At 36.1% G+C, this 27568-nt stretch overlaps 1 protein-coding gene across 1 annotated transcript; it reads left to right on the plus strand.

The window, feature by feature from the left end:
- The first annotated feature begins 9 nt into the window (after positions 1–9).
- On the plus strand, positions 10–23818 carry LOC111054243. The gene is made up of 9 exons (XM_039429957.1): positions 10–221; positions 3612–3776; positions 5840–5974; positions 10939–11217; positions 13143–13285; positions 15572–16319; positions 17731–17899; positions 19301–19499; positions 21361–23818. The coding sequence occupies exons 2-9, from the start codon at positions 3660–3662 to the stop codon at positions 21527–21529; spliced, it is 1959 nt and encodes a 652-aa protein (XP_039285891.1). The 5' UTR covers positions 10–221; positions 3612–3659; the 3' UTR covers positions 21530–23818.
- Positions 23819–27568: the final 3750 nt, after the last annotated feature.

Here is a 27568-nt window from a genome sequence, read left to right on the forward strand (position 1 = left end):
TTCCGATGGCAGTGATAGAAGGGTCATCGAAGCAGAATGCAGAGCAGACGAGAAAGAAAGAATGTTTTTACTGTGTCAGTGAAGTGAATTTTGTGAACAACTTTAGTGATTATTGTGTTTTAATGTTATAAATATGACTAATAACAATAGATTCAAAACTATTCAAAAAAGTTGAGGTGTAACCACTTATTTAAAAATGCTTGAAACTGATGATTCTAGAAGTAAGTTTGGTAGCCTAGCCTAGACTGCAAACGTTGAGGGTTTGTTTGCTGGGATCCTGAACTTTATTTATAATAGCTATATTATGCTTTCGTTTTCTAATTACATTCATCGTTAAAAAATAATCAATATAACTTTTGAATCTTTCTCAGTTTCGAGTCTATTAAAAAAATTGCTGCTGCATTCTGTAAAATAAAAATATTGTACGAGGCTAAAAATGATTAAATTTGAATGACTGTGATTGGTTTATCATTATTGATAAAGATGATGAAGTCAAATTAGTCACTTGTTTTCATTGTTTTAAATGTAAGCCAGAGGTAATACCTTCGTAAAGAAACTTATTTGAGTTATAGTGATCATGAATTTAAAAATGAAGTTTTTGCCCTAACCTAGCTAGATAAAATTAGTTGCTTTTCTTGTCTTCTACATATTTTTCACAAATATCTTCCTCTGCATGTGACTGAATTCATTACCTGTGAAATTAAAAAACTCCTAATAACTAAACCTAACTGTGATGTTCAAAAAAGCTGTAGGCTACTCATAACTTAATGAAGTGGTTGCCATTTCAGTGCCTAAATTACGTGTTATTATTGTGTCTTTGTATCACTCACTTAGTGGGAATTTTGTGCATTTTTGTGAACTTTTTGAACGGCTATTGATATTTTTAACCAAGAAATATGATTCTGAAATTCTGATTGCTGGTGATTTCAATGTTGATTTTATCAGTGATGCCCCAAAAACAAGATCTGTTATTGAATTGCTAAAATGTTATGGAATGTATATCACCTGCACTAAACCTACAAGAGGAAGAGCTTGCCTTGACAACGTTGCAGTTAGCCTTCAATCTGAATTTTGCAGCACAAATGTGATAGAGTTGCATGGGGATGACCACTCTGCTTTGAGTACTGCTTGCATCCTCCCGAAGGCGGCTGAGGCACGTGTAGCGCCCTCTTCTACCTGGCATGCTGATTACATTTTTCGAACGAGACCTGTGCATGAATCGGCCCTTGAAAATGTCAGAGGTATCTTGTCCAGTACACCCTGGAATGATATTTTCCTCTCCTCAGGTGGTACTGAGTTGTTTGCAGCTTTTTTTCAATATTTTCGTGACAGATTCTATTTCTTTTTTCCTGAGATTGTCAGGCCTCACCTCCCCCAGGCACTAAGGAGGAGACCTAGACATCTGGATGGCCACAGGGAGTGGTATACTGATGATCTGGCCAGACTTAAGGGACTCATGCTCGCTCTCAAGAACCGATGTGAGGATGGTGATGCTGACAGCTCTGCTAGATATAGAAACTTTAAACAATTCTACAAGAGGAGGATCGAGCTGGCTAAGAGGTTGGCAACTGAGCGACAGATTGAGGATGCACCTAACCAATGCAAAGCTGCCTGGGATGTGATAAATACAAACAGATCCATGCCACGGAAAAAGATCGACTTTGCAAGCCCGGATGATTTTAATGGCTTCTTTGTGGGTTCGGTTCAGGATATAGTGGATTCCCTGCCTGATACTGCCATTGATCCAATTGATCTGTTGGAAGGAAGAATCCAGCCGGGACAGGAGCATCTCTCCTTCTTTCGCCCCACCACACCAGCTGCCTTGAGGAGGATCATACGCTCTTTCAAACCCTCAAAAAGTTCAGATGTGTTTGGCATGTCTGTGAGCATGCTTCGAGAGGTTGTTGATGCCATTGCAGTTCCTCTCTCTGCATCTGTCAATGAGTGCTTGAGGTCTGGAAATTTTCCTGATTTCTTGAAAACATCAAGAACTGTCCCAGTCTTCAAGAAGGGTGATCGTGAGAACCTTCGTAGCTTCAGGCCAATCTCCATAACTCCTGTCTTTGGCAAGGTGATTGAGGCAGTGATAAAGCCTCAGCTGGAGGCCTTTTTCGAGGAGAATGGCCTGTTCTCCAACATGCAGTTTGGTTTCCGAGTTGGGAGATCAACAGTGGGTGCAGTCGACCATGTGGCTGAGCGGATTGATGCTGCCTTCGAGGATGGTGAGTCTCTTGCTCTTGCTCTTTGTGATCTGAGCCGAGCCTTTGACTGTGTGGACCATGGCATTCTTCTTAGAAAGCTGAGCTTTTATGGTCTTAGAGACTCTGCCCTTTCCATCTTGGGCTCTTACCTTTCTGGAAGGACTCAGCTTGTCTCCCTCAGTGGTGCTGACTCCCGGACACTTCCGGTAACTTTTGGTGTTCCTCAGGGATCGGTGCTGGGGCCTACACTGTTTCTTGTCATGATAAATGACCTCGACGACCACGGTTCCTCTCTGATGTTCGCGGATGATGCATCTCTACTGTCATCGGGTGCTGAGCTTGAGCGGGTTTTGGAGGCATCTGCGGAGCATCTTCAGTCTGCCACTTCATGGTTCCTGGCTAATCGATTCCAGCTGAATGAGGACAAGACCCAAAGGATCATCTGCAGCTTGTCACGTGAGCCGCGTGACCCTCAGAATCCAGTGAAGCTGCTGGGTTTTGTCTTGGACAGCAAACTCAGCTGGAACAGTCATATACAGCAAGTAACCAGTCGACTCTCCCGCATTTGCTTTCTGCTGCTCAAGATGAGGGGCCTGGTGACTGAGAAGTACCTGATAATGATGTATCATGCGCTCTTCCATTGCCACATTACCTATGGCTTGCTTCTGTGGGGTCATTCAGCGGGGGCTGCTGATGTGCTGAGACTGCAAAAGAGGGCTATAAGAATTATAACAGGCAGCGATCATCTTGCCCACTGCAAGCCCATCTTTGCTCGCCTTGGTGTACTGACTGTCTTCAGCCATTACATCCTCCTGTGCTTGGTGTATGTCAAGAAGATACAGCATACTCTAGCTGCCCGTAGTGACATCCACCGCCACAACACCAGGCGCAGTGAGCTGTTGGATATCCCCAGGAGACGCCTCCACCGATCACAGGCCAGTTACAGGATTTCAGCCCTGAAATTCTACAACAAGCTGCCTAATAGTGTGAATCAATTGGATGAGGCCGCCTTCAGGAGAACCGTCCGGAAGCTACTGTGTGCAAAGGCATACTACAGTGTGAACGAATTTATGAGTGATAATTTGAATTTTTATTGAGAGCATGAGCACTGGATCACTGCCATCTGAACTGTTACAGTTTTTTTTTCATGTGTTTGTACGTGTTTTGATTTTTTGACGCCATCGATCCCACAATTGTGGGTAATGGATGAAGCTGAAGGTATTAAGGTATTAATCCAACTGTAAAGTTCAGAAACCCTCTAGTCCAAGCTCCAACACTTTCACATTTTAGGTTTGTGACGTTCAGACTAGATTTTTCGAGGGTCTATGTACCTTCCTCACATCTCCATCCAGCATGTCAAGCTATTTTTATGAGGCTATTTGAAAGTTGGATTCTTTTTCATGATTTCAGAATGTGTGAAGTGCAAAACCGAAACAATTCCATAACAATGGCAGAGTAATGGATTCGCCGCCAGTGTGCTCAGCTTGGTCGGGGCTGTCCAGCGAAGATAGTGGCCTCCTGCTCACCAGTGATTCGCTTTCAAGTAGCAACAGCAATTGGCAGTTCACAATGGAGGCTAGTTAATCACTTAAACTGTATACTCAGAATAAATTGAAGTTCTTTTAAAATAAAATGAGAATTCAGTACAGTCTTATAAGAAACCAAAATACAAATATCAAAGACAAATACAAGAATATCAGACTCCATGGTGGGTTTTTCTGAATTGAATGAAGGTGGAACTCGTGGCTATCTTGCCAACTATGTGTTTCCTTTTAATATTCAGGTAGAGGGTATAAATGTACATAATTGAAGGGTGAAGAGTAGTGGAAAAGGAAGAAGAGGGAAAATTCCATGGTTCTTTAAATACAATAAGTTGTTATTCAAGTCCTTGTCTTTAGAATCTTCAGCGTATGGATACTTAATACAAAATGTTTTAGGATCTATGAATAAATGTGAGGGCTTGCAGAGAAAGATTGCAAACATTGCTGAAGAGACCTTACAACTTCTGATAAGTGATGGTGAGATAAATTTTGAGTAATTTTAACATCTTGAACACACAGTGAGTGATCTGCGATCTGAATGGTATCTATATCTAAATCCTCCTAAAACCTACCATATCGCAGATCGCCTTCTGTGTGTCCATGCCCTAAACTGCGCATCTTATTATGTCATCTTGATAACTTTAATGTCATATCTTCACTACTATGACAAAATTTATTCAGCAAGAAGCTGGTCGAAGATTACTTCAACAAACTAATTGAAAAACCTGTGCAGCTCCAAAAATACATGCTCTTCTTGAGAATAAATAAAATAAATAATAAATGTTTATTTCCCAAAAAACTAAAACTACAACATCAATTAAAAAAATATTAGATAAATTACAATATTACATACAATAGTTAGTTACAAAAGATTCTTATAATGTGTTCTCTACTTGTTTAGTTTTTCTGTGTGGAAATTGACCTACTCCACTATGGCGTACCATGTTCTAGAGTAGGTTTTGTTAGTTTTTTTGTGTGTAGGCTATTATCAATTAGTCAGTGTTTAGTAAGTCATTAGGTGGTTAGTTGTTATTTGAAATAATGTTCTGTCTTCCTTTGCTCATCAACCAATTGTGTACTATTGCTTTGAACTTTCAAGGAAGATTAATCTGTTTAAAGCTTGCAGGAAGTAGATTATATAATTTTGGTGCTAAATGATTGAAATGTCTCTGGTATAGTGCCTTCCTTGCAACACTGGTGATGAGAAGATTCCTGTATCTGGTGTTGTGGTTGTGGTTTCTAGTTTGAAATGTTGTTGGGTTCTTGTGTAATCTGCATAGTATCTCCTTGGAGTAAAGCTGTCTTGCATCCATCACGTCAAACTCATTGAATAGCTGGTCTGATGCATAGCGTGGAGGCTTCTGGTTGATGACCCTCATGATCAGCTTCTGCACCCTGAGGAGCGGTTCAATGTGCAAGAAGCTTGCACCTCCCCATCCCACAATCCCATACAGCATGAGGGACTGTGCTAGAGAGAAGTAGACAACTCTTAGACATCCCTTGTCGACCAGTGTCCTCAGAATCCTGAATCTGTAGATGGTCTTCCTCAGTCTCCCGCATAATTCATTGAGATGATGATCCCAGCGCAGAAAAGAGTCCATAGTAACTCCCAGGTATTTCTGTGACTGTTTCCTGTGATCTGTGTATGAAGTGTTATTCCATTGATTCTTGATAATCTAATAATCTAAGAAATCAATAAAACTCTGAAAGTCTTTAAAACTAGTATTTATTTTTAATAATCCTGTGAAAATTTCTATAAATAAAAAGTTGAAAAACTCTTTTTATCAGTTTGAAGTGAAGCATGTCGTATCAGAACGTCCTAAAAGAAATGTTCCCCTTCTTTCCATAAAGTATCAGTGTTTCGAAATTTCTAGCAGAAAAACCTATGAGTAGGCTATAACATATCATTTATATTATAATTTATGAAATTTAATAAGTCCAGTAAGTTTAAACTAGGTTAAAACTCATCTACACTAAAAGTGGATACCCAGTAGGTGAGCTATGTAATAATTCTATTTGTCTGAGTCCTGCCTAGTCTAATTTCTCTGTCGCATTTTTTGATTTCAGTTAATTTAAATTCAAATTGTTTGCTTTCAGTTGATTGAAAGTGAAGATGATCGGAAGTCGTTCTCTTCGCACCATGACTCACTGGAGCTCTTCGATCATTTTGACACCGTCAAGAAAGGAAAGCCAGTCGGTATTGAGCCTATCGATCCGCCCCTTGAATTCCAGGTATTTTTTCTAAAAAATAACTTGAAATAAGTAGAGTTCAGATGATCCTTTGTTAGTTGATCAACTGTTGTGAATTTTTGTTGAAGTTGAGTAGGCTAATGAAGAATTTATTTGTAGACTAATACTAACTGTGGAACCTGACTCCACCTAAGGGTCCTTTGTAACTTAATGTTTAATAAAGGAACGGACTCACCGGCTTTTAAGCTTTTGGTCCCTGGATAGATATGCCTCAGTCGGTAGAGCAGGTACTTCAGGCTTTTGGCCTCACTCTTTTCATATCGCACGCACTAATACATCACGGCTTACTTTTCTAATGTATCACAATAATAATCACAGCCAAGTTCAACCGCGCACTCCAATCGACAACGAGAGATTAGAACGAAAAACAGCTGGACTCCTTCCAAGTTGCCGGGAGAGAGTACCGTTACAACTAGAGATAATGCCGATACTTCCCGAAAGTTATGGTGAGGGGTAAGCACCCTCAATTGCAAAAGACAAAAACAAAAAACTCCACAAAACTAAATAAAATCATGGATCAGCAGGGAACTTCAAAGAACACCTTTCCGAGAGAGGATACAGTTATTAAAAATATAATTTTACATAGAGATTCACATTTATAATATCACAGAATTCAGATAGAATCTTTATTATATTAAAGCTGCGTGAGTTGAAATAATAGCTGGCTGGCACCTTATCTTATCGATAGTAATCGCTGCTCGCTATCTGTCAATTTCAGCTATGAAATGTGTTGTCACATAACTTATGTGATATTTTGGTAAGAAATTACTTGAGAAATGTTTTCCATCTCGTGTAAATCCCACTTGAAACTAATTCATGATGTCACTTTTTCTCTCGTTTCTTGAAAATTTCGTCTTCCTCTATTGTATTCACATTATGGCGATTATGATTTGATACTTTTATTCCCATTATACTAAGAAACAATAGGTTCAACAGTAGACTATCAATTGTAAATTCAAATTGGAGATTATCATTTATTGTATGTTGGGGTGAAATTCCTTAAAGTTTAATTATCAACTGTTGTAATTTTTTATGAAGTTGAGTAGGCTGGTAATGGTGAATAATTTATTTATAGACTAAAGCTGCGTATACACCAAAATTATTAACAAAATGTTTATTTTTCGCCCTTATAGATTCTATTAGATTGAATGGAACTTGACAAACACATGTTCATCATGTATATGATGAGTTATGTTCAGTCTAATAGAATCTATAATGACGGAGAAATAAACATTTTGCTAATAACTTTGGTGTAAACGCAGCTTAGTACTAACTTATGTGATATTGTGGTAAGAAATTACTAAAGAAATGTTTTCTATCTCGTGTAAATCCCACTTGAAAACAATTCATAATTTCACATTTTCTTCTGTTTCTTGAAAATTTCGTCTTCTATTGTATTCACATCATGACGATTATGATAGCCTAATTATTTTTTGATACTTTTATTCCAATTATACTAAAAATCAATAGGTTCAACATTGGACTATCAATTGTAAATTGAAAATATGATTGGGGATTATCATGTATTGTATGTTGAGGTGAAATTCCTTCACGACGACTCCAGCCTCGCAGCAGAAGCCACGTGACTTAAGCCTAGGTTTCTCTGAACCACGCAGCGTCATTGCGTGATGCGGGATGCGCGATGACGAAATCACGCTAAAGTCTGCTGCAGCTATTGCTGAGGAAGTGTTTTCTCTGACTTCTCGCGCGCAATTCTCTGTGATTCCCGCCAATTCAGCAATGCGTGATCCCTGTGCGCGACGCACTCAAGTCTGGGATCCCAGACTTTTGCGTGGCACGCAGTAGTTATTTGCCAGAAGTCGCCATTCCACCTCCTTCATTCCACCGTCTACTAGTGATAAGAAGACGTGTTGTTAACAGTGGCGTATCCAGAAAAAAATCATGGGGGGATCATAACATTGACGTAGGAAGAACATAAACTTTGGGGGGTCACCGGGGGGGCGTGGGGGTATTGAATATCCTCCACAAAAAGTGGTTCTGTGGGCTCTCCCCCCGGAAAATGTTGATATATCTTCAAATTAGTGCGATTTCGACTAAAAAATAAAATTTCATTCAAGGTTTTTTTTGTTCAATTTGGCCTAAATTTTCTGCATTATTTCGAAATATTATGTTTTTCTTTTACTGTTATGCAACTCTCACCAGCGGGCAAAGATTTTCTTTTTGCTGGTGATGCCTAGATTTTATATTTTATTTTAATTGAATAAAATTAATATATGTACGAATAATTATGTTTATTTAATTATATTTTTAATAATATGTCATATTATAAAGAGTTTGTAATATTTCTAGAAATATTCCAATTGGCAATAAATTAAATTGAAATTGAAATTATTATTTCGACTTCCCTTTGAAAATGTCATAGGCCTATGTTTCTTTTATTTAATAACAAATAGAATGGAATGGAATTTCACTAGTAATCCAATTGTTTCAAAAATAATAATGTTTTAGTAACCCGAATAGGCCAACTCATTAATAGATAGCAAACTATAATTTCAGCTCAAATTTTTATACATACTTCAACATCATAGTAGAGGCTTAGTTTCAACTTTATTCATTCACTATTTTTTCAATTTTTCATAATTTTGCCAAATTTCACAATACATCCCCATATCCCCCCTGGATACGACACTGGTTATTATATAATACAACTTTAACTATGGAATCCAATGTTGCATTGAATCCAATTGAATCCAATAGCATTGTCAATACACCAAAACAAACAGCCAAATCAGCCATTAGCTGTTTTCACACCGATATCTCGCCGACACAACAAGACAGGACAGACTTTACTCTGATGGACAGTATTAGTTTTCATTTACAAAATTCATTAGTGGTTTTTCTTCATTATCCTCTTCGTCCAGCAACAAAACTACAGCAACGTGTCATACATCTATGTTTTCTATGACTGAAAATATGATCGCGCGCTGCGAGGTTGGTGCTAGAGAAAACACCAGCTTTTTTTATCACGCACGCGTGATTTCCGTGTATCACTGATGACGCATCACGCAATAACGCTGCGTGGTTCAGAGAAACCTAGGCTTTAGAGTCGGCGCGTCTGGAGCACATAACCCACACATTCATTAGATATACATCGTAAAAGTAATATAGTTGCCTATACATTCATCTGCCGTCATAACATTCATACAACATAAAAATCCAGTGAATCATCAAATCTTATGAATTATTGGCTATGTGCACCAACTGCGATGACTTCAGCCACGAGGCTAGTGTTTTCAATTGTTTTAGGACTTGAACCTTAAATGATTGTCAGTCATAGCTCTACTGCAGACTAACATTTTTATGCAAGGAAATTGTCGAGTGCTTTGTTACTTTTTCAACTTTTCTCTTTTCAAGAGTTCTCATTGACTCTTGTATAAATTTAGCTTTCTTTCTCTTCCAACATTGTCATGTTAGGCAATAGGTAATATCTATATACCTAAAATGAATGTGTGTTTGTTAGTTTGTTTGTTTGTTCCCTATAGACTTGAAAACTACTTTACAGAACGGCATGAAACTTTGGGAATATGTTGTGTGAATATTGGGGATGGTTTCTGACCAGAAATTTTAATAGGGGGGCTAATAATTATTTATTAATCCATTTTACAGACCTATGTTTTTGAACGGCTACCGAAGAACGGAAAGATGATCATGATTCAAGATCATGTTGTGATAATATGATTCAGCATCTAAAGTTACAAGCTGTAATAAACAAATAAATTGTATACTGGTATTTATACGGTAGTTTGGAGTTGAAGTTTAGTTGATTGGTACCAGCTGTAGATAATGGTTCCTTAGAAGACCTATAAAAAAAATTATTACTCCCCTATCATTGAGAAACTGGTAAACGTTGGAAAAAATTATTCATCTCATGAAAGAGAGTTGTTCATATTGCATTCATTAATTACTGAAGAATGACAGAATAAGCTACTTTAGCTGAAATTTAGCTTAGCCTATATTCATCCCAAAATGGAAGATGGAATGAATATGGAATTCTGTGTGATTCAACGTATATCGCATATTCCCTGGACAATCAACCATTATGAACGCTTTAAATTCATCTTTGAAACACTGATTCAACCCATCTATTTTTTTTTCAATTCATCACTTCACTGATAGATATTACTACCAATTGATTGATATGAATATGTTTTCGGACAAACTTAAAAATGCAGAAAAAAGCACTTCGGATTTTGGGGGAGTGGGTCCATCTTTCTCCTGTAAGACCATATTCAAGGCACTCCGACTACTTACAGTTCCAGCGATATACTTCCTTGAAGCTGTTTCGTTTGTGTTCAAAAACAAAAATATTTTTAATGCTAACCGAATTTGTCATACTTATGAAACACGAGGTAAAAATACAGGATTATTCCAGTTCCCTATCCATAGACTGACTCTTCTCGAAAAGGGACCGTATTATTCAGGACTCAAGTGTTTTAATTGCATTCCTGAGGATATAAGGCTGTGTAGCAGCTATAAGTTATTTGTTTCAAAGATAATTAGGACACTGGTAGAGGCTTGTCCTTATACCATTGAGGAGTGTTTTAGAGCATTCATGTGACTCCATTCTATAAATGACATGTTATATGCCACTTGAGCACCTCTCAGAATTTGTGGCTTCACACATCAAAACTATAATAATAATAATAATAAATGCTGCAAGACTAAGCACATAGGAAGTCCGTATTTATATGTAAATGAAAATATTAATTGTCAGATAAATGTCATGTTTCACCAAATAATGTCAAGTGTCACATGAGATACATTGACTTTTTGGCGGTTCGAAGTTCGCCGGGCAAGCTAGTTAGATAATATAGATGAAGACTATATGACTGAAATCAAAATCAAATCAAATGTATAATTTAATCTCAACTTATTCAAATCTGAATCTAATTAATAAAATCGAATACTGTATTTTGTTTCCTCAGGACGAGCCGGAAAGTGCAGACGACACGGACATCTCAGAGTGCGTTCGAGAGCTGGCCGCGCAGCTTGTGGAGACCATAGTTGAGGAGGCGATGTCGCGCTCTGTCATGACCAGCACCAGTGTCACGCCGCCGCGACGCGACACGCCTCAGTCGCGCGACACCCTGTATGCGACACCACCCACCTCCATGTCGCGGCGACCCGCGTCGCGACAGTCGCTGTCGTCGTCTTCACGACTTTCATCGTCGCACAATTCGCTGTCGGTCCCAGCTGCTAACAAGGTCAGTTCAATAATCAACAATGATTTATTGTCACTAACAGAATTGAATTGACAACTTGCCTCACCTTTCTACATTTTTGCACCTTATAAGTCAAGGTCTCGCGGTGTGGAACAATCCTATGTGGCTGAAGTAGTAGATCTCTCACAGGATTTGAAATAATAATTAAAGCGTGGTTATTCTAACAATATAAACTAAAATAAACCTTCTCTATGTTCTCTCCCAACAAATACGTTCATCGATTCATATAAGTACTCTATTTACAAAAATTCACATAAGTTACTACAGAAGAAAATTCAAGAGAACTCAGAAGGCTTCAACAACATGGAGAAACAAGTACAAAATCTAGATTGAGAAAGAAATTGAAAAGGCTTTGTTAATCAGATAGCAAATCATAATAGCACAACAGCAATAAAAACATTTTCTATATTCCATTTTTACTTTCCTTGCCCTACTACCATAGGTGAGGAAAGTATTGCTTTCCACAAAAAATTAAGGTACCCCAATTTCAAGTTTTCTATACGTTTCAAGGTCCCCTGAATCCAAAAACATGATTTTTGGGTGTTGGTCTGTGTGTGTGTGTGTGTGTGTGTGGTGTGTGTGTGTGTGTGTGTGTGTGTGTATGTCTGTGAACACGATAACTCCATTCCTAATCAACCGATTGTCTTGAAATTTTAAACTTAAGGTCCTTATAGCATTAGGATCTGACAATAAGTAATTCAATAACATTGAATTCAAAATGGCGGAAAAAATGGCGGATACTTACTAAAAAACCATGTTTTTCACGGTTTTCTCGAAATAACTTGACCGATTTTTTTCAAATTCATACTCTGTATAGCTATTTATCAGCTCCATTAACTGGCATGAGTCTCCTTTCTGGGAAACTAATGGGGGGTCCAACCCATCCTTGAGAAATGGACTTTGTAACCTCCTTCTCGTGCATGAGGTAGGTAGGTAGAGCAGTTCATAAAAAGAACACATAGTCGAGATATTTCATCTGTAGAACAGCTGTTTTGACGACTTTAAAAAAATGACGACTAAAATAAATCATCGAATTTCACAATTTACACAAAGTAAAAAGTACTCTGAAAACAATCATATATACACATATACAAAAGTCTGATCGTAGTTTCAAATATGAGCAAGGAAAGTTGTGTGAGTGTACCACACCAGATTTTTTCTCTAAATTATTGTCGTTTAAGAATGAGGCTCCCAGTTCAATGAGCAAGTAAAGTTGTGTGAGTGTACCACACCAGATTTTTATTTTTATTTTCTTGTGATAAGATTTTGATTTATTAACCTTTGATTTATTACGTTGTTTAATTTTGGCAATAAAAATTGAATGCATTACCTTCCATTATTTATTTTAGTATGGAAGTAATCTTAGGCTAATAATATAAAGTAAGATGTTTTTTGTTAATTGAATATTGCCGCTAATATGATTTTTAAATGAGTAGATTGTAAAAAATTGACTCATTTGTTTGGAATGAGACTTTGGTGCTACATATAACTCATAATGGACTCTATATAGTCAGATTAATTTAAATGTCAGCATTCCTCATATAATATAGCAACATTCATAACCTTTCAGCTTATGACAACAGTTTAAAGTATATTTTACTATAGTATGAGTCACTCATTTTCCATGTTCAAAATATTCGTATATTTTTTCAATATAATTTTTTTTTAATTTAGAATATTTATTTTATTAATCTGTATTATTTTGTGGCAAATAAATTAATTTTTGAAAAAATGACTAAGACTTCTTGAAAGTTTTATTACATGGAACTGCTAGTAGCCTACACTTTTTCATTTTTTTCTTTTTCCCATTCAAGTGTCGAAAAGAGGGTACTAATAATACTCTTTACCATAGTTTTGTATTTGTCTAGGGGCAAAATGGTATTAATTCGTGTTGTTTTTGATTGAAGGCGGACGATTCGAGTTTCATCACGTCAGCGATGTCGCACGACGTGTTGACAGCCTACGATGACAGCGACATCTACACGCTGCCTGTTGATTCACTCATGCGGCCGTACACGCCGTGTCCACGCAGGCCCAAACGTCATCATCGGTCAGTGCAATCAGGATTCCTTCAACCTTCAAATTCAAGCAAACGTTCATTTTTCTCCATGGCACTCCACATCTTATGCCATTGGTTTTTTCACTTATAATCTAGAATTAAATTTTAGCTGAATTATTGAATTTGTCGTGCTAGACATGAGGCTGGCCACTAACGGGTAGGACATGCAGGCTCTACATACATGACTGTAGAACATGCATGTAGAACCTGCATGTCATGTTTACATAAACACAAACACATTTTCTTCATCATTGAGAGTCTTTCAACATAAATTAAGCCCTCTGTGGGTTGGAGAAGCTTTGAGTCAATCATCGTACTCAAGAATGTGTTGAAAGCCAGAATTCACCTACAGTATCCATGCTTGTCGTAGGAGGCGACTAAAATGGACCTCAAGGCAACTCCAGAAGTTGCCTTGCCTTCAAACCTACGGGATCTGCCCCATCAGGGCAGTTTCGGGGGGGCAAAAAGAAAATCCCAAGAGACCAGAGATGGGCGAAACTCCAGGCACAAATGTGGGTCAAGAGGCTGAGTCGAGGGTGGCCGGGCGCCGGGCGCCCTAGAGGTTGTTTGGCGTCCCCTCTCTCAGCGGAAGGACCTACAAAGAAGGCCAGGAGTGGAACTCATGTAGGTCACGAGGACTAATCAGTCTGAAGAGACTGCCAAGCATATCACACTGGATTGCGACAAGGATTGCAACCAGGTGATGAATGGAATGTTAGTATAGGCTAGGGGAAAACTCGTGGTTCTTGTAAAGGACATAGGTATTGGTTTGCCTAACTAACATACTACTTGGGAACACAATAAGCTTCGGTTGACGTGTGGGGTTCTTTGAACTTTTGGATCCTTGAATCCGCCCCTTCAATAACAATAAACAACAAACAATAATAAACATAAAATAATCTACCAATAACAAAAAATAAGCCACTGGAAAATTAAAAATAATAATGATTGAAAAATAATTTATCCTCAAATAAAGCAGTGAAGAAAAAATATCAAAAATAAAGAAACAAAAACCTAACCTCAAAAAATTTGCTCGAAGCGTTTCACGTTGTTCACAGCTGTGATGACTCAAAAATTTTAGAAGGCTGTGCATGGTATGCATGTTCTACCGTTAGTTGCTGTCTGTCCCTATTCTGGTCACCGCAACCATTGTAATTATAATTTCAACTGAGTATTAACATGAGATACATAATAATGCATACAGGTGATCGAAAAAACGCGCTCATCAATTAGGCATAAATACTATAATTATTTGTGTTGTGTTTGTGTAAGTTAATCAATTTGCCTTCTCAAGCTATCAAAACCTGTCACATGCAGACTTTGAATATCTCATTCTTTGGATTTTGCGGTTGATGATTAGAATTTGTTTATCTATGAATTCATTAAAGAATACACATAATATTAGAATAGCTTTTAGAATATTAAGTTTGTTTTTTTGTCCCTGCAAATTTATTCCTTTAATATGTTAATATTTTCTATTTTAGTGTTGATAATTTGAAATATTTCTTCTATGTTTGGTTTTGAAGCATCTAAATTTAAAAATCTACTTTGTGAAAATAATTAAGGACTGTGAAATTTTCTGAAGTGAAGAACTACAAGACTTGGCCTATTTCGGACCATGTGTAACCTTATATAAATTTGGGAGAGGAGTAGAAAGAAACTTCATTTCGCCAAAATACAAAATACAGAATCACTAGAAAATATTTTCAATAATTGAAATATACATACATAATCATAGAAATTAAAAAATACATTGTACGAAATAAAACACTGCATGCAAATGACCTTGATAACAATGTCACGTCCGCATTACAGGAGCATCATTGAACAGAAAAAGGTCCTTTAAAGTTACCATAAGTAATAAAAAATGAAAATCAAAAATAATAAAAATAACCAGAAAACAGAGTTTTACAATATAAAATCCGGTTTAGCACTAACAGAAACACAAAAATCTGTCCTCAATAACAAAAACTAATCACTGATATAAGTGAGGGACGGTTTGTCAGGTCAAAAACCCAGTGGTTTTCGCGCAGTGGGAGTAGCCCAAAGTTACCTTATTTTTTTCTCTCCCTATCATTTTGATGATGTATTTATTGTATCAATCAATAAGGAATAATAAAAGAATAAACTGCACAATAATAATTATAACAGTTTCCAAAAAAAACAATTGGAAATTACGTTTACTATTTCACTAAATGGTGATCTCTCTGTCTGATAAACTGTAACGAAACTCCTTAACAAAATTATAATATTTATAATTTGTTTGTATTGTTGCAGGCCGAACCGCAAGAAACGACGACACACCGTCGACAATGACCTTGATGGTGACCTTGTGAGCGATCTGTGCGGTATGCAACCGGCCTTAGCCGACACCAGCAAGCGGCACAGTGTGCCGGGCACATCCGGTAAGGCGCGCACACACCGAACGCCCTGCGAACCCATCCACATGACGCTGCAGGAGGTGCGACAATTCCTCTCCGACCTATACGCGGTGCCGCACGACGCCATTGTGCCGCAGACACAGCCGCAGCCGCACGCAACCCGCGGCCTGCGGCGGAAACACCGCAGCAAGCTAAAACCGCGCAGCGAGTCAGAAGATAACTGTGTGAATATTAATAACAACAATAACAAAATTATTAACAATAATGTGAGTAGTGTGAAATCGAAGAAAACGTCGTCCCCCAATAAAAACAGTTTCTCCTACACGCTTAAACAGACTTTGTGCAATCTGTTCCGATTTCGGAGTCGGTCGGTAGTCGCGGAGCCGCCAACCGACGCGGTTTTAGTGCTGGATGTGCCGCGCGGCGGCGGCGTAGGCGGAAACCGCTCAGCGATTCCTTCGTCGTCGTTCACGAAACGCGCGCTGCCGCCGCTGCCTGCAGGGGGAGATGGGGAGGGGGAAGTAGTGGAGGTGGTGGCGGAAGGGGAACGTGGTGAGGGGGAGGGAGGAAACGGGGCGGCGGAAGAGGAGGAGACAGAGGAGGCGAATATGGACTTTGCGTCCAGTATTGAGAAGGTGAAAGATGTGAGTAGCGCTGTTTCAATTACTTCATTGCAGTGTGATGTAGGATATACATCACTTCTAATAGATCTTAACGACCAGTTGTACGAAAATCCAACTGTTTTTATTTGACGTGTTATTGATCTAAAACATGTTATTTATTAAAATAAATGAAAGCTACTTTCACTTTTTATGTAGTTGAGAAGTCAATATTGTGGTAATTATTCATATTGAATGAAAAAGACTAAGAAATTGTAAAAAACACAGATTTATTGATACTTAGAAAGTATCATGTTTCTAAGTATCAATAAATCTGTGTTTTTTGACAATTTCTTTTAATCTTCTTAGAACAACAGACTCAGACTAAAAGTGTTGCTTTCATTAATTGAATGAAAAAGACTAAGAAATTGTCAAAAAACACAGATTTATTGATACTTAGAAAGTATCATGTTTCTAAGTATCAATAAATCTGTGTTTTTTGACAATTTCTTTTAATCTTCTTAGAACAACAGACTCAGACTAAAAGTGTTGCTTTCATTAATTGAATGAAAAAGACTAAGAAATTGTCAAAAAACACAGATTTATTGATACTTGGAAAGTATCAAGTAATTGAATGAAAAAGACTAAGAAATTGTCAAAAAATTACAGATTTATTGAGACACTAAAGTATCAAGTTTCTAAGTATCAAAAAATCTGTGGTTTTTTGACAATTTCTTAGTCTTTTTCATTCAATTAATGAAAGCAACATTTTTGGGCTGAGTCTGTTTTTCTCTCCCAATAATTTTATTATTTGTGATAAAATTAAATAAGCATTACCAATGCAACAAGAACCAATAAATTAATCTGGCTGTTATGACGTCATTTTCAGTGTTAAATTCAATCAGATATCATGCAACTGACCCTGAGTGTTTATATTATGTCAGTGTATGTTATTATTGTGTAAATTGAATAAGTAGGGCCAATATTATTCAGTAAAATCATAGACAAACCACAGGTACTACAGTAAAAGGTAATTCTATGAGGTGTGCACACACTAGTGCAAGTATGTGATAGAATAGAATAGTGTATGTCAAGTAATTCTAGAAAACAAATTGTCTCTGGAGGATTTCAAGAAGTCATACACTTAACAATTTTTACAACGGTATTTGATCAAATAAAGTTGATCCGTGGATCACATGGTTAAATTTATATTTTTGCTTTTCAACACTCAATTGACTACTCTAAGGCTAGTGTTTGTCTTGACACAATCTAGTATTGAAAAGCGCGATGAAACATCGCAGTTTGTAATAGATCATGAAAGATCATTTATGGTTCAAGTTCAAGCCAACTAGTGAGTGGTTCAAAACTTCTCTGGATTTCAGCTCTCTGTGTTGCAGTGAAAATGATTATATACTTAATTTATATCCCACTCTAATAATTTTGTTTGTTGTGGCAGTATGGCTGGTATTGGGGACCAATATCTGGTGAAACAGCGGAGAAGATTTTGTCGAACGAGCCGGACGGCTCATTCATAGTGAGAGACAGCAGCGACGATCACTACATCTTCTCTCTCACTTTCAAGTTGAACGGCGTCGTTCGGCATGTCAGAATAGAACATGATCAAGGTAAACTAAATAATGAATTAGCTAATAAATTAACTATTTTCATCTAGGAAAAAAATACACTGCAAATCAACAATGCATTTGTAAAGTGAATACTGAATAGATAAATCAAGCTATATGTTTTTCCCTAAGAAAAAATAACAACCATAATATCTAAATTGGGGAGAGGAATAGCACAAGGTTACCGTATTTTACCTCTCCCTATCATTTATATGATGTATACTTATTATATCAATCAATAAAGAATAAAATAATACAGTGCAAAACTACAGAAATTAGCATACGTTCTGGCAATACACGCGAATTCAGAGGAGACAATAGCTTCCTCAGAACTATTATTTCTTTAAAAGCCGAATAGTTGAAAGGCATAGAATGATTTCCGAGCTACAATTTTCCATAACTTCAGATCATAGATCAATTTTTTTTCAGAGCGAACATAGCAGAATTTTGAGTTACTTGATCAATCCACGAACTCAGAATGTGGGTTATCAATGTAACCAATTAATTTTTAGAGTCATTATAACAAATTTGTAGATGCTCAATTGATGTAGAAACTCAAAAAGTTAATGATATTGTAATAAATTTATTATTGAAACGATGAATGTAGAGAGAGAGATTAACGTTGCCAACCGCTGTTTCATTCCACAAAGCTTTACAGTCGTTTTGAAAAATTAAAAAAAATAATCCGTGGTTGACAATTCCTAATAGGTCATGTTTTAGTTCATAAAGGAGAATTACCACATCAGTCATAACATAACTATATTATTAATATCGTGATTCATCAACAATACTTGAACAGGGCTACATTATTTCTAAAACTCCATACAAACATTAAAACATTTATTTCATTAGAAATTATTCCACATGAGATTGTTGACGTTTTCAGGCAACTTCACATTCAGCAGCGTCTCATTCGACAAATGCTGACAGATTGAATTGAATCTTGACATCTTGACATCTATTGGACATTATTCTTGAATTGAACCAATCCTTGACATGTATTAAATATTTTTCTATGTGAAATCGTTGGCATTTCCTTGCAACTTCATCTTCGGCAAGTGCCCATTTAACCAGTGCTGATGGTTTTAATGGAATTTTTACATGGATTGACCAAGTCATCATTCTACATGAGACTATTATTATTATTATTATTCTTATGACTTTTATTGGCAGAGAGATCCTTTCGGATGTTCTGCCTTGTCGTATTACCCAATGTCATTTCCTATCAACACTCAAGTTTATAGGTTATGTCTTGGGTTTTTCATGTTTTTTCACTAAAAATTTGCACTTTCACTTCCTGAGTTTCTATTTTATAAATTTTAAAATCAAGAAAACTATTTTAAAACACAAATACATGAGACTGTTGTCGTTGTATTATTTCTACATGAGTCTTTTTGTTTGCAGGTAACTTCAGTTTCGGCAGCTGCACAAAGTTCAAGAGTCGCACCATAGTGGAGTTCATAGAGAACGCGGTGGAGCACTCGCGTGGTGACCGCTACCTGTTCTTCCTGCACCGGCGACCCATCCACGGGCCAATGCGGGTGCAGCTGCTGCACCCTGTCTCAAGATTCAAGCAGGTCCAGAGTTTGCAGCATATGTGCAGGTACGCCACCTCAATAGACACATCCCCTATTCATACTTTTCTAATTTATTTATTTATTAGGTTAGCACAAACGAAAAGAAAAAACAGACTATTGCCCAAAACTTCCTAATTTAGTTCGAAATTGTTCAAATATTATATATAGGTTATATCCATTTCAATTTCAACACCAAATCACAATCTGAAAATATAAACTAGAATAAAACAAATAATTTTAAATTAGGATGGATTGATAATAAAACTTTCGTAAAAACATGAAACAAACTTCAAATTCACAAAAAAAGGATAAAACCACTCAAACTTTGAGCTCGAAAATAACACGTTCATGTATTCTCTCCGAGAATATTTTACAGATATGGAATGTGCAGGTACGGTCTAATCACAATGATGAATGAAGTACATAGGACAGGACTACCATAAAAGATTCATCGAGTTTCAAAAATTCATATTACTTGAAAATTTGTTCAACAAATAAAAACCATATTAATAAACGTAAAATGAACTTATTCATCATGTAACATTCATTCCAAACTATTTAGTTTTCATTAGAATTGTAGACCCTTCATAAACTTTGAAGTCGATCTACTCAGTTTGGGTCACCTGGTGCTTGATTTCATTATGCATAAATTCTTCCTCATACTCATACTGGTATTTCTAAATACGATGGAGCTTTCAGTCGATGTCTTGTATACCTCCCTGGGAGTCTTTACACCTCTGAAACATCAGCTCTTGTCATAACTTACCAATAATGGAGTAGTTAGTGGCAGATCAATTCATTAGAGAAGTTGAATTGTTGCAGATGAGTCTTCAGACCTCTATAAGTGTTGCAGAGGTCTAAAAACTTCTTGGATATTCCAGAGACTGACTCAAAACTCCACTGTATATAGAAATACTCAGGGCCGGTTTCCGAGCTCGGGATTTAGCTAAGTCCTAGACTTTAAACAGCTGGAGTCAGAAAATTGGTTCTCCAAAACGGGCCGTAGTCGCAGTCATTGTCATAGTCACGTTTGAATTAAATTTCGAAAAACTAGAAAATTGAACACAAAATAAAATAAAGAGAAAATAGTGTAAAGTTTCAGCTATTTTGAATTATTTAGGAATGTCTAATTTCGTCAAGGAAAAACGTTTCCAATCATAGAAATGAATAAATAAAAACTACGACTACTGTTATAAAAGCTGCGACTACGCCCCGTTTTGGAAAGCCAATTTTCTGACTCCAGCTGTCTGAAGTCACGGACTTAGCTAAATCCTTAGCTCGGAAGCCGGCCCATACTGGCTCTTACCAAGGAGCTATGAACAAATCAAATGCAAGAGTACTACAGAAGATACATAGGCTTTTATAAACCCATAATTATCAAAGTATTCATTCAAAATTATTATTCTGTATACCAATGAAAAGAGAAAATTCCTAAGTTTTTCTACATCAAATAACTCGAGTCCCTTTTAGACTAGGCAGCCAGGACGGTCACACAGTCAGTCCGCCATGCAGTTGCTCACTCCATTGTTTTAAGACAGCCACGTTTTGATTACCGTCGTTAGGCTCGTCCAACCAGCAGCCAAAATGTGGCCACCAGTATGGCCCTCAAATAAGAAGTTAGGTTAACCGAAGCCGTTTAACGAATGACCATTTTAGAAATAGATTTCGCTGAATATCATCTTATTCATGAGTCGCTTCGAGGTGGTTCGAAACCCACCTAAACTGTTCGTCCACATACCTCTCATCATCATCATCCTTTCCAAACTTTGCAAACATAGAGCTTATGATGTGGACACAACCTACACCTGAACTTCTTAATAAACTGTTAATTTCCACATGATTGTTGGGTTGCAGATCGTTGATACTGAATTTTCTGCTGCGTTTCAGATTCGTGATACTAAAAGTGGTGCGTCGCGACTTGATCGGCGAGCTTCCTCTGCCTAGACGCATCCTGGACTACCTGAGCTCGCCGCACTACTACTCGGAGCATCCTTCGCTGGACGACCGCTCTTCGCCGCTCCATCTCTTCCCATTCATGCCGCCTCCCGCCTCCTGAGGGCGGTCGCCGGCGGCTGCCGCCTCCGCCACCCCCGATCCCGCCTTCAGACCGCTGGTGGTCACCTCCTAGTCGAGGTCTGACGGTCTCAGCAGTTCTAACTAGGGTCCGTATGGAAAATTCACTGAACACTCCGAATTTACGAACTGAAACGGTAAGATCTTACTTCAAACTTTGGATCTACAGTTTGAAAACTTCGAATTTACTAGTTACTAATAACTAGCGGTCACCTCCTAGTGGAGTTCTGATGGTATGTGGAGTTCGAAACAGTTTTTTTACTAGGCTCAGTTTGAAAAACTCATTTTTACTCCGAATTTACTAGCTGAAACAGTAATATCTTACTTCAAACTATGGATCTTCAGTTTGAAAACTCACAATCAACTTCGAATTTACTAGTTACTAATAACTAGCGGTCACCTCCTAGTGGAGTTCTGATGGTCTGTGGAGTTTGAAACAGGTTTCTGACTAGGGTCAGTATGAAAAACTCATTTTTCACTCCGAATTTACTAGCTAACTCTGGATCTACAGTTAAAAAACTCACTTCCAACTTTGAATATACTAGTTCCATTACTAATAACTAGCGGTCACTTCCTAGTGGAGCTCTAATGGTCTGTGGAGTTCGAAACAGATTTTTGACTAGGCTCAATATGAAAAACTCATTTTTCACTCCGAATTTACTAGCTGAAACAGTAAGATCTTACTTCAAACTTTGGGCCAGACCATATTGAGCTGCACACAGACTTGAAAGTCACAAACACGCGCATTTCACTTTTCATCAGCTGAAAACGCAGCTTTAAGCGTTTTTCCAAGCGTTTTTAGATTTGTCAGGGCAGGAAGCTCTCCGATTGGATGATTGGGTTGGCGCCCGAACAAACGCTTGAAAAAAACTCTTCATTTTTATCTTTTCTTCATATTTTCAGGCTTATTTTTACATCTACATCAGTTCAATAAAAAGCTTAACGTTTTGCACCTACCGTTTGGTACATGACGAGAAAAAATATACGAGATAAATCTGTAGGCAATGTGGTCTGGCCCTTTGGATCCACAGTTTAAAAACTCACTTTTAACTCCGAATTTAATAGTTACTATTAAGATCCTAGTTCAAAGTTTGTATTTACAGTTCGAGCCAACTTAACACAGTGAAATCTTGATTTGAACTGAGCAACTGAGGATTTACTGTCTAAACCAGCTTTAACCCTTAATGTACTAGTCTAAACAAAGAATTCACAGCTTAAACCAAACTCAATCTTAGTTTAAACTGTGGATGTACAGTTTGAGCCAAACTAAACAGTGCGATTCCTAATTTGAAGTAAGTGTTAATAGTTCGAATCAACTTTTACCCGTAAGATCCTCACTTAGACTGACGGTTAACAAATTTAAACAGTACGATCTGAGCAAAAACGAAATATTCACAGTACCGTAAGATCTTTGTTTAAACTGTTGATTCAAAACTTGAACCAATTTTAAACTGTGGATCTAGAGTTTGAATTAAATTTTGTTAACATTGTTCATTGGAGATGGTTTATTGGGCCTAGGTAACTCGTGATGGAAAGGTGAAGTATGAACTGTACACATTTATTACCGAAATCAAAAGCTTGGAGTAGTTTGTAAAGAATCGGGAATGTATTGTTTTTGAAGACTCTTCTGGTTATTGTGAAGTAGTTTGCAAATACTTCTCGAAATCGCCAAGTAGATCATAAGGACTTTTCTCGGAATTGCAAAGTACTTTATAAAGGATTTTTGAAATTGAGGAATAGTTCATAAGGACTTTTAGAAGAAGATTAACACAAGAATTATGAAGCAATTCATTGGTACAACATGAAATAAAAAAATATTCTTTTTAGGGGTTAAATTCTGTTCCTAATGCAGGAATTTTTACCGAATTCAAAATGAATCAAATGGGATTAACTGATACTGAAATAGTATTAAATGGTAAAGTAATTTATGAAGACTGCATTATTAGATCCATTGCCTTCGAGCTCGAAACAATTCTGTTCTTCGTCTCGTTGAATCTGACTCAACTCCTGTAAAAGATTGACTATGAAACTTAAACAAAGTTAATATTAAAAGGAGAATTCGTTTTACTTGACTTCATGTGATATCCATTGTTTTAGGACTTGGGGCTCATAATGATTAAAATGTTTGTGAAATCTACATCAAAAATGAAATGTCTATAGAATATGACAACGCGTAACAAAATACTAACCTGGAGTTTCGTTTGTAATTCAAATTTATTCATTCCAATACATAATCGATCAAAAATTTCATAACAAATATGTATTTTATCGTGTCAGGAAGTTGATATGTGGTTTAAATAGTTGAATTGAACAGATTTATACTGTAATAAACCGTGCAACTTACTGCAATTTCTAATCTTTCAAAAAATATAAAAAGTTTAAAAATTTATTGAACATGCAATAGTTACACAGCATATTTTTTCTCAAAAAATCTCTCATAAGTCAGGACCCAGTCTTCCTGGCTAGAAACTTATACTAAAATACATAAATTTTGTTTGCTAACAGTGTAACAAGTATTGTAAATCACATTAGGCGGGGTGCACACCGGAGAAACGCGTTTCGTGAAAAAAGTTTGAGGAAACGTGAAACGAAAGTTGCTCGCAATCGACTGATAAGATTAAGCAGGGAACGTTTCTTTTGTATGCATGCGCGAGTGAAACGGATTGCATGAAACAAGTTTCATGAAAGGGGGCTTCACGAAATGCGTTTCTCCGGTGTGCATCCCGCCTTACAGTGTAATCTATTGGGTCTATACTGTGGTCTTCTGATATCTTCTATCCTAGTTCCATTTCCTTTTCAATTGGTGCAACATAATGTCTCACTGTTGATTATGCTATCCACAATATTGTGATTAATATTGATTGATTGATTGATGTGAATCAATTGTTTGATCACAGCATTACAGTGTATGAACAGTATCAATAATTCTTTCTCCTAGTCTATACTGAAACAACAAATTAAATTTTATCTAGTTAGACATTCAAATGCAAAAGTATGGGCATTAGTCGTATTGATATAAGTCATATGAAATTTGCAATCATTTTACAAAGTTTGTATCATGCCTTGTTCAATAGGTACAAAATATCAGTTATTTATCAATGTATATTCTTCATACATTTTAATTTGGATGTATTATTTCATTCATTGTTGTTTGATACATTCTTTTCTCTTGTGTAGAATATTATACAATATACAATATTTATGAAAACAGGAAGTAGAAATGGTAAAGACAATTTACCTATAAAGTTTTCATAACTATGGTGATATTGTGTCATAACTTTACAAATTTATTGGAACGAAATGGTTTCACTAAGAAAAATTTTAATAAGTTTTGATGAATCACCTCAAATTTTAACTTTGTAGTAACTGGAGGTGTAATATTGTAGAAGTGCCGTATGTAATGAATAACAAGACTTCAATGATTTCACTGAAACAAATCCATTAATAGCTCGAAATACTAGTTCAGGTTGTTACACCATTATTGAACCTTGTGTACAATTACAAAGCTAGCCTGCATCCCTAAAGTGAGGTCCACGTTATAATGACAGTATTTGATCAAATTTGGTTTTGCTATCCTTGTCTATCATTCGACAAAGCCGGTGGTACTATCCTTTTCTAGGTCCACAACGATGCCAATTATGTTTTTGACAGTGTAGAAATATAATTAATTAATGAAGAGAATTGGCATCGCTATTCTTCTATCTTTATCCACTGTTATTATAGCACCATTTGACCTCACTTTAGCATAATAATTAATTGAGAATGATTATGTTGTAACAAGTGAAACCAGTTCCATATTGAATCATCTATTGAAGTGTCAACATTCAAGTCATATTTTCCATTTCTATATTTCACTTGTCCCTTATCAATCAGTAATGTGAATTTACTTGATTTCATAAAACTTGTATACTGTTCTTGTTATTAGTAGTATACTATTGTATATCAAATTCTTGTTTGTTCTTTAATTGAAATAGACTATAAATACTAACTTTCAAACCTGTATATATATTGTACAGTTTTTACATTGTTAGGATCACTCTATTAGATACTTTAATTGATTTTGTACGGGTGCTTTTAATTGTAATCAACGATAATTCTGTTTTAATTATAACTTGTAACAAATAGGTAATAATAATAATTATTATATTATTAAATTTTCATTTCAATTTGTCCCATATTTTATAGAACTCATCAAATGAGGTATTAGTCATTAAATCAATAATTGAGGTATTAGCATAGAGAAACAATAGCATAAGTAGATATCCCATGGTATAGGGCGTTTATGTCGCAACTCTTACTGTTATCTCAAGCCGATAGTTCATGTAATTCTTTCCCGTGAAGCTGTGTGACACTGGTAGTCTCTCATATTGTGCCGTTCATACACTCTCACCCCTAAAAAAACAGTAAAATTCGACAATAATCAACAGTAATCGGCTTGAGATAACAGTAAAAGTTGCGACATAAACGCCCTATATCATGGGATATCTACTTACGCTATTGTTTCTCTATGGTATTAGTCATTGATAACCTTCTACTTATGAAGTGGTAGGTTTCAATAATAGTTTTTTCTGATATTATTACAATAATGTGTTGATATTGGTCTCCAATGGAATTTAAATATATCGGATTAGTTACAGAATATCGAATTGTCTAGGATGTGATTTTCAAAATAAATTGTTCATTTCAAGAATAATTTATTATTGATAATGTGAGATAAATCAAACTTGAAGAGTAGAGACTTTTATTAAATGCCTAAACGACTTGCCTAATTGTGAAGTATGTGCTCTCAGCATTTTGAACATTTTAAGAAGGTTTATAAATATGTTAGACTCGATTTTCTAAGCACAAATATTGAGTATTAAAAGTAGATTATTTGTCACCCATTGTTGAATAATAAACTTGACTACAATTAATTGTAAGAAGGGCAGGAAACAGTAATTTCATAGTTTCTGGAGAAAAATTGTTCATAAATTGTCTCATTATTACCACTATTGTGGTGTAAAATAATCTGTATATTATCTTAGAAACGTTAAATTTTCCTTCTTACGGTTTTTCAATAACTTTTGTTAGAATATTTCATTTCGCAGATCGTAAAACCCCAAGTATGCATGTGACTCTAGTGAGAATTGTGTGTAAATAGTCTATTGATCTATGAAAATTTGAAACAAATTGGCTCATAATTATTGCATTTTTGATACAATAACTGAGAATTTATCAGTCTCAAATCTAGTGTGTATTGGAGAGTTTTGTACGTTGGTTGATGAAATTTTCTAAAGTTGGTGAACATTTTCTACAAATTGAATCGATAAAATAAGACTGACTTGTTTTCATTTGCAAATGAAATCAGCCTGTTTTGGAGAAGTTTTGTTTAGTGGTGACTCGGACTCAAAATTTACGGTGTTTACTTTTGGGAAAATTGTGAATCTTTATGTTTGTAAAATTCTTGTTAGAATGGGTGGACTATCAACTGAGTTTACGATATATTGTTATATAATAACTATCATTATCATTTGTTAACTAATTAATTGTTTCACTTATCTTGTTAAAATCAAAATTTCAATTAGAATTCTAAAATCTCTTCTATTGTCAATTGCACGTTTCTATGTCAATTTCCTGACTATGAACATAATTTTACTATTTAAATGGCCAGTTGAACGATGTACCCGATATTTCATCTGAAAAGGGGGAACAACTAATGTAATTATCAACAAAGTTGTTCATTTTATGTTTTAATTTAGAGCCAAACATTTTAGAAATATTTGTATGAGTGTCAAGTGTAAAAGTGATTTATTTATTGTATGTGAGAGAGATGACAAGAGTATGTTTGCCTAATGTAAGTTATTTTGTCCCTCAACTGAGGCTGAAAATCAAAACTTGTCTTATATTATTACACTATTTTATATAGTATAAATAATGCAGCGATATTATTATTTCTACAGTGTTGTTATTGTAATAAGTTGATTATATTATAAAACTACTTTATAGTATGTGAGTATGATTTGTTAATTGTTACTTAATGTAT

The sequence above is a fragment of the Nilaparvata lugens genome, chromosome 6, assembly GCF_014356525.2.
Source record: "Nilaparvata lugens isolate BPH chromosome 6, ASM1435652v1, whole genome shotgun sequence".
NCBI lineage: Eukaryota > Metazoa > Arthropoda > Insecta > Hemiptera > Delphacidae > Nilaparvata > Nilaparvata lugens.

Coding starts and splice junctions, on each gene's coding strand:
- LOC111054243 (XM_039429957.1), top strand. CDS start 3,660: ATGGATTCGCCGCCAGTGTGCTCAGCTTGGTCGGGGCTGTCCAGCGAA. Junction 3,777..5,839: donor ATTGGCAGTTCACAATGGAG/GCTAGTTAATCA, acceptor GTTTGCTTTCAG/TTGATTGAAAGTGAAGATGA. Junction 13,286..15,571: donor AGGCCCAAACGTCATCATCG/GTCAGTGCAATC, acceptor GTATTGTTGCAG/GCCGAACCGCAAGAAACGAC.